At 35.9% G+C, this 7857-nt stretch overlaps 1 protein-coding gene across 3 annotated transcripts in view; it reads left to right on the top strand.

Annotated features, from left to right (window-relative positions):
• The first annotated feature begins 1431 nt into the window (after positions 1-1431).
• The window catches only part of STAG2 (STAG2 cohesin complex component), a 39525-nt gene continuing 33099 nt past the window's right edge, over positions 1432-7857 (top strand). For all 3 annotated transcript variants that reach the window (XM_010162125.1, XM_010162124.1, XM_010162127.2), the window contains exons 1-6: positions 1432-1475; positions 1991-2066; positions 3215-3376; positions 5831-5927; positions 7300-7376; positions 7686-7690. In XM_010162125.1, the coding sequence (XP_010160427.1) occupies positions 1432-1475; positions 1991-2066; positions 3215-3376; positions 5831-5927; positions 7300-7376; positions 7686-7690 (461 nt within the window). The remainder of the gene's footprint in view (positions 1476-1990; positions 2067-3214; positions 3377-5830; positions 5928-7299; positions 7377-7685; positions 7691-7857) is intronic.

Raw genomic sequence — 7857 nt, 5'->3', positions numbered from 1 at the left:
TTTAGAGAAGGGAGGCATGGGGTGACAAAGATCGCTGCCATTCTGCAGCAGTGATGTTTCTGAAGGTTTTTATCTGCTGTGTTCTGGGTGGAACATGCTTTAGTACTTGCAGACTATCTTGAGATACACCAGCCTATCTCAAGCCTCCTCTCTTTTTGCCACTATTTCTTTCCACTCTGGTGGAATGTGTGAAATGTGAAGAAAGAGAACATAGTAAGTTCAGGGTTTATGGTTTCTCTCAGCTCTCTAAATCCTGGAAGCTACAGTGGCCCCTAGCATTCAGAATAAGCACTTGCAGGGAAAAAAAAAATTGTACAACCTCTAGTCTGCATGCTCAATTAAAATGCAGTCTCTGAAGCATAGCTACCAGACATTGAGCAACATGTGCTTAGCATGCCAAAATTAAATCTTTCCCTCAGATACCTAATCACTTCAGCAAGCTCTGGAGTCAGCAGACTTTGAAGGTTTTTCTCCTTGCTATTGTGTCTTTAAAATACCCGAACATCATGCTTTCTTAATTTATCTGTAGAAAAGTTAGCCTGGGGAGACAGTTGACTTAGAAAACTTTAGCCTCCATGGTTAAATCTGGCATTTGAAGTATCCAATGAGGTTCCCCCCGCCCCCCAACATAGGAAAATTAGATAAGTAACAAAAATCATGAATAGGTGGCAATATTATAATTAAATTGAAAAGCAAGTGTTTCACAATCTTATGTTTTATTGATAAAATACTGTGTTGTTTCTAATTTCATTCTTAGAGTCTTGTCAAATGCTTTAAATGCTAAAACTATTGTAAGCCTGGTTTATCAACTCTGGAAGATGGAATTGTGAAACAGCTGGTTGTAAGAAGTTGTTATAAGAGCTTATCTTTGTGGAAAAAGTCATGGAAGTTCACGAATCAGAGATACAGAGTTGGTGTATATAATGTCCTTAAATGTATACACACTGTGCTTCAAATTTAACATCAAATCTGGTTTTGGTTTGGTTAACCAGAAATACCCTAGCGCTGGCAAGTCTGGGCTGTGCAGTGCATGGTGTTACAGTTCAAACCTGCAAGGTGTTAATGAAAACCATTCCAGCTTGTTAATCCTATTCAGAAAATGGTTTTTTGCCAAATGTTTTTGTATTTTATTTTACTGTGATGCTTTTAAGATTTGTGAAGGTACTTTGTGTAAGATCATGGGAGGGGTCAAAAATACATAATATTTTTAACAGGAAAAAGCTTGGGTGTAAACAGGGTGGTGTGATCTAAATTTTCTGGGTTTCCAACGTTTTTACCCCTTCATATGTGGAAAAATTTTCATTGTATTTATTTTTTTATTTTTTAATAGAAGTTGTCCACTACAAAGGAAGAAAGAAAAGTAAGCTTGTACTTCAGACTGGTTTTTGAATATCTTTCTAATACAGTGGTGGTCCAGAAGATGATAAAGAAATGATAGCAGCTCCAGAAATACCAACTGATTTTACTCTCCTTCAGTAAGTATTTTAAGAATTTGTAGTTTCATTTTTAAATGTACTGGTTCTTTTTAGAAAAACTAGAAATAGCAAAACACATGTAAAAGACAGAAAGGTTCTTTCAGTTCTTTCAGGTGGTTTCTTTTTTTGCTGTTGAGTTTTTTGTCTCTCTCTTGTTTTCTGAACGTATTTGTGGCAGATATTTATAGTACTCTTTACTTTTTGAGATGGTGTAATGTTTGTCACATGCCAAAAGCAAGGTTCCCAACCTGTTGCTATTTTCTACCCACCTTCACATCTTTTGACCTTACTGTATGGCTTTCTTCTCAGGCAAATTGTTTGGAGGAGTCAGACTAGGGTGTGAGTGTGAGGATATGCTCTGATCTGTTCCTCGACAGCAGACTTAAACAGAAGAAAAGAACAGTTTCACTGTTAGAGTTGACTTACTGGACTGAGAGCATAATGTGTCTTTTATTTAGTGTATTTAGAATGTTTCTGATGCAGTGTGTAAATGCTTTTTCTTTTTATCCTCGCAGGGAGTCTGAAACACACTTCTATTCCGTTGACTTTGAGGATATTGAAGGAAAAAACCAAAAACAAGGCAAAGGAAAAGTATGTTCAGTTTATACTGTTACGAACTGGGGAGTTCAGCGCTTGCTTTGAAGCTGATGAGCTAGGAGTATTTTCCAAAGATGCGAGTGTTCTGTGAAGAGAGTTTATATTTATATTTGCATTGAAATGCTTAGTCTTGAGTATTTGCATGATATTTCCTTAGTTCTATGAAGGCATAAGAGAGGTGGGGGAGAAAAAGGTGAGCTTTGATTTGATTAGTCTCTCTACGTGTGTTCCATCGTATAAATTTGGTGCTAATACAGGTTCTTGGTTGGTGTAATTAATTCTGGCTCTCTTTTTTAATTTGGAAAGTGAACAGAAACCACTAATTCAATTAAAAGGGGTTTTTTTTTTGTAGATTGCAGACAGGAGGTTATTCTACCTGAGTGTAGAGGTCTAAGCTCGGGTACTAGCCCTTCTCTTCCCTTCACTGAACAGTCATCCTCCCCACCTGTGTGGCTCCTGCTTTCTCACTGCTTGGCACCCACCACATGTGGCTCCTGCAGTGCTGTAGCACAGGCAGGGCTGTGACCACCTGGCTGGGCACCCTGTGTGCCTGTACCAGGACAAAGTGTCCAGCTATTAAGAGGTGGTGATAAATAATTTTATACAAGAGTAATTTAATTTATGTTTAAATTTATTTTCTTTATTCTTTCTGTAAGTCATACTTGATTTGGGGAATCAAATACAAAGACTCCTATCTGCCCTTCCTCACCCCCACTTGCCAATATGTGCTCAAATTAAAAAAAAAAAAAGGTTAATGAATTACAGAGGAGACTTTGTGATGTGTGTTAAGGGAGTTTCCATAGCTGTTTTAAATAAAATCACTATAATCTGTTTTACAGTTTAAACACGAGAAAAGTCTTTGTGTCATACACTGACACTAATGGCATTTTTAGTTGCTAGAAGATTTTAAATGAGAGAAGGAAGAAATAGAACCTGTAGAATTCTCATTTGTCTTCTTATCAGTCAGGGTCAGTTGTTATTCTCAACTTTGGATATTAAATCTAGTTCTTGAAAACAAAAAGCCTTGTGTATAGTTGTCATGGTATGAATAGTTCGTGGGGTTTTTTGTTTTGGTTGGGGTTTTTTTTGTAATTACTGTGTAATACACAATTAAAACTCCTTGTGTGTGTCTGTGATTGCAGACCTGTAAAAAAGGAAAAAAAGGACCAACAGAGAAGGGGAAAAGTGGAAACGGAGGAGGGAAACCAGGTGGTCCAAATCGGATGAATGGACATCACCAACAGAATGGTGTGGAAAACATGATGCTGTTTGAGGTAGTTAAAATGGGCAAGAGTGCTATGCAGGTAAGACTTGTGGAATCTCTATGACTTGTTTGAATATACAGTTTAAATATAACAATATTTTCCTATCCATACGATTTAATAAAATGAAGCCTAAAGTAATTATGTTTCTTCAATTTGTAGTTCTTAGTTCCAGGTTAAGATTGACAGGGAAAAAAAAGACAGTTTTGCATTGAATGTGAACAAACTGATTTTTCTTTTCTAAATGTCAGGCATGAATAATCACATAGATAATGAAGAAATTCAAATTATGACTCAAAGTGAATTTTTAGTATTTTGAATGAAGAAAGGTTCTTTTAAATTACATGACTGAGAAGTTCTTTTTTGCATGGCTGTAACTAAATACAAATGTGGTTTATGCCTATAGTTGTCATAGAACTCAGCAAGAAATCTGTAGTTTGTAGATGCTCCCAGAATTTAGATTATCTGAAAAGGAGTAGTTCCTTCTCTTCTCTGACCTAAAGTAAAATCACTAGCTACAACTTAAGGGCTACTCTTTAATTTCCCCTAAATTGACTTGGCTAATGTATATTGCAACATTCTAATTGGGTGGAATTTGGGTCAGGAAATTTTAACCAGTTAAAAGCCTCCACATTAGGCACTGTCTCCATTGCATTTACTAATAGGACTAAAGTAAGTCTATTAGGAAATGTAGCTTTTAATTTTTTTTTTTAAATTCAGTTACATTAGTAAAGAGTTTTCTTGACTGTCTGTGGAATAATTACTGGAGGTAACTTAGAAATCAAACTCTGTGAATGTCCAGTGGAGAGAGGGTTAAAGTGTAAGCCTGTCAGCCATGAAGTTTGCTGACTCACTCATGTGACTCCTCAGCAGTCTCGAAGAGAGACTATCTTTGGGATTGAAAATCTAGAGTTTACAGCTCCTCTGATACGTGTGCAGGAAGTTGAGTCTATATGGAGTCCTCTCAAAATTTGCAGGCTCCTCCATTAGAGCTGGGAACCTTGAAGCCTGAATTCCTTGGCAGAAATTCATTTCAGACTTTTAAAAAAGAACAGGTTACTTTGATGTATTTGCACAGAGAAATTCTGATACTTAGTCATTTGTTTTGTTCTGTTTAAAATTATATATAGTCAAAATCTTTTGCTTTCCAAGAGCAAAATGGACCTTTGTCAGGCCTGATTACTCTTGTTGAGTTGGGGGATTGATACATGAATAATAGAGTGAATCTTAGTCAATAATTTTGTAAAAATTAAGGAGAAAAAAAAAAAGATCTCAAAGTATTTCTAAAGTAAAGTTACTTCAGCACTCGCTGTAAAAAGTTTTCTCGGTGGCCCTCAGCACTTGCCTACCTGAGAAGATGTTGATAATAATTTTAATTTAATTTTATTTTAAATTCTGTTCCATACCTTCTTCTGAGTTAGTGTCTATCCTCTGGCAAAACCAGATGGTTCAACCAGAGACAAAATGTTTTGAGAAACTACTGTTTTGCTGGAGATTCTTTAAAATAAATAAATTCTGAAAACAAGGCTGCCTGGCTGAAATATTTGTCCCATTCCTAGCATTATCCTGTTCTTCCAGTGACCTTATTTGTAAGCCTAATTTAACATGTTTCCTAGATTATTTTCCCCCCTCCACACAGATCAGTTGAATCAGTATTGGTTTGTAGGTTCTGCTCCTACTGGGAAGACTATGACAGTTTCACTTCGAGTTTTTCATTCTTTTTCTCTTGCTGATGGAAGTTACACATCAAACTATAAACATTCTTAAATTTAGGGAAGAGAGACTTAGCTGTACCTCTCTTCAGAAATGTTTCTGCCTGGCAGTGTGTTTTATCTGTCCTCAGAGCATTTCTGCCTGTGGGAATGAGCACTGAGAAGAGTACAGGTAGGAAGGATGGGAGATGCTCTGTAGTCCAGTTGTCTTTTGGAAGTTCTGAACTATTCCATCATCTCTCTTCATTTAGAATACCTCTAGATTTTAGGGGGAAGGGTATCAACATATTAAAAAACTCAAAACTAGAGCTTAAAGTGAGTCTCTTGTGTCTCTGTTAATAAAATAATGGTATGATGTATGTTTTTGACTTCTGCAGTAGACAGTTTGTACTGTACACATGGGTGGCTTAAACATAATTGCATGTAAATTCTGTTTTTTCAAAACCATTATCACAGATTTCCTCTGAATTTGCTTCCCTGTAAGGTTTTGTAGTAGAATGCTCTCTTTCCTATGTGGTTTAGTGAATAGAGAGTAATTAATATCCATGCAGAATAGGACAACGCTCTTCATCCTGTTATGGCTAACGTGCATGGAGCACGGTTCATCAAAGGGGCAGCACTTTTGAAGAGTACAGGGAATTTTGTTCTGTATTAACCAAAAACCCCCAGAGTTCAAGTTATCTGTGGAAGGAACAAGAATCACTTACTGGAAAGCAGTTAAATAACACTGACTGTCTTCAATTTATGAAAACTAAAAAGTGCCTTTATGTGTGTTTCTTTTCAGTCTGTAGTAGATGACTGGATAGAGTCATACAAACATGACAGAGATATAGCACTTCTTGATCTCATTAACTTCTTTATTCAGTGTTCAGGCTGCAAAGGTAAGACACTGAACTGTTTGTTCATTTTGTCCATTTAAGTAATACTATAGTATGATCCTCATTCTTTGCTTTTATATTACATATGTTATAGGATTGTGCCATCCCTGTGGCTAGTTTACATTTTTAGATTATTAGATTTTTGTAGTTAAATTAGTATTTCTGAAGGTGGGAGAGAGGATTTAGAAATATTATACTATATTTAAAAATGGAGATTAAGCATTTTGTATTCACACCAGAGAGAATGTGGTACTGGTACTTAACACTTCATCTTTCTCTGTTCCTGCTGTTATTTCAGAAAACTATCTCGAGAGAAAAAGAATTAAAAGATATTTTAACATTGGTAGTTCAGCTTGTTCAGTCTTGGAATTCTCATTGAGTGTTTTAAGATTGTTTCATAGCCTTTGGAGAGATGCTTGGTTTGAAAGATATTGTGGACGGCTTCATGGTAGCCTGTCTGCAGTAAGATTATATTTCCGTATTTTTTCTTCTTCTTTATTTTCTGTTTTTCTTTCCTCATTTCCACATCCTTCATTCTTTTTCCTCTCACTCCTTTTGAATAGAATAGAGTGACACTTACCCTGCAGTGTCATTGCACTTGATAGAGTAGGGCTGGGTGTAATTTGCTCTGCTCGAGCATTCCTCTGTCCTGATAAACTTTTAATGTGCATAAATCTCCAGAAAGCTAACAGCATTCCTCAGAGGTTGTCCTTGCTTTCAAGAGCAGTGACCTTTTGATTATTGTTACCAGATAAAACTACAGAATCTTTTAATGCTTTCTGAGATGATCCTTGTAATGAATTCTTCAGTATAGTTGCAGTAAACTTTAGGAGATCTGTTTGGTTTTTATATCACCATTTACACTCTTAACAATTTGAGGCTAGGACAAATAGAAATAGCGTGAAATCACCGTGTTTGTTACCAAGCAAAACATAAGAAGTAGCAATAGAGCTGTTCAAAATGATCTTACACCATTTAGAATCTCGAGTCCTGAAAGGTCACTTCAGATTATTGTAGCCTTTTGGCTAATGAAGAGGTCTGGCACAAATGTCTTTGACTTCTGAATGCGAGGGAATGAGTGAATTCGAGATCTGTGTGTACACTTTCAAAAAAGAACAATAACAAAACCCCTATGTCTATGTGTCTATATATATGTGCGTGTGTGTGTGTGTGTGTATATATATATAACCTGAAAAGATATTGGTGACAAACGCTTCTTACAGACAGATGATAAAATAAAAAATGTGTAACATCTGAAAAGATGTGTATAATACGTAGGTTAGCTGAAAATTGGTCATTTTTATATTGTAACAGGAAGTGTGTCATCTGCCTTTTTCATGTTATAAGTGCTAATAATATAATATCTACATTGTAGGAGTTGTTACAGCAGAGATGTTCCGACATATGCAGAATTCTGAAATAATCCGAAAAATGACTGAAGAATTTGATGAGGTAATTTAATGAAGTGCTGATAATGTGTTGATATTAATTCTTTTACTGTACCTGTCCTAATCATACTGGATCGTGTTACTACAGGTTTCTTTCAAGAGTAAGGTCAACTGCAAAAATGACCGGACTCATGAATGAAAATCTTGAACTCCCTTATTTCACTGAACTTGTAAGACTAGGAAGTAAAGCTCTGCATGTATATAACCTGTTTTATTAATGGTTTAGGAAGTAAATATAAACTTTCAGTTTTGAATAGAGGGAACTCCTAGTAGTGATTTCAGTATATCTGGTTATGTGTGGTTTTTATGGCAGGACTTGTAGAATGTTGTCTCTGCATATAACAAACCTGAGCTGTAAAGTAGATGCAGATTTGTGGAATCATGCTCTTCTGATGTGTTGTGTTTATGGCATTGGACATTTTGGCTTTAAAATGGTACTCATCTCTTTTGAATCTTTATTTAATAAAATAACTTTTACGATGTTT

This window comes from Antrostomus carolinensis, unplaced genomic scaffold (assembly GCF_000700745.2).
Source record: "Antrostomus carolinensis isolate BGI_N321 unplaced genomic scaffold, ASM70074v2 scaffold5572, whole genome shotgun sequence".
Classification (NCBI taxonomy): Eukaryota; Metazoa; Chordata; class Aves; order Caprimulgiformes; family Caprimulgidae; genus Antrostomus; species Antrostomus carolinensis.
The sequence above is the reverse complement of the archived record's forward strand: the minus strand, read 5'-3'. Positions and strand labels throughout refer to the sequence as shown.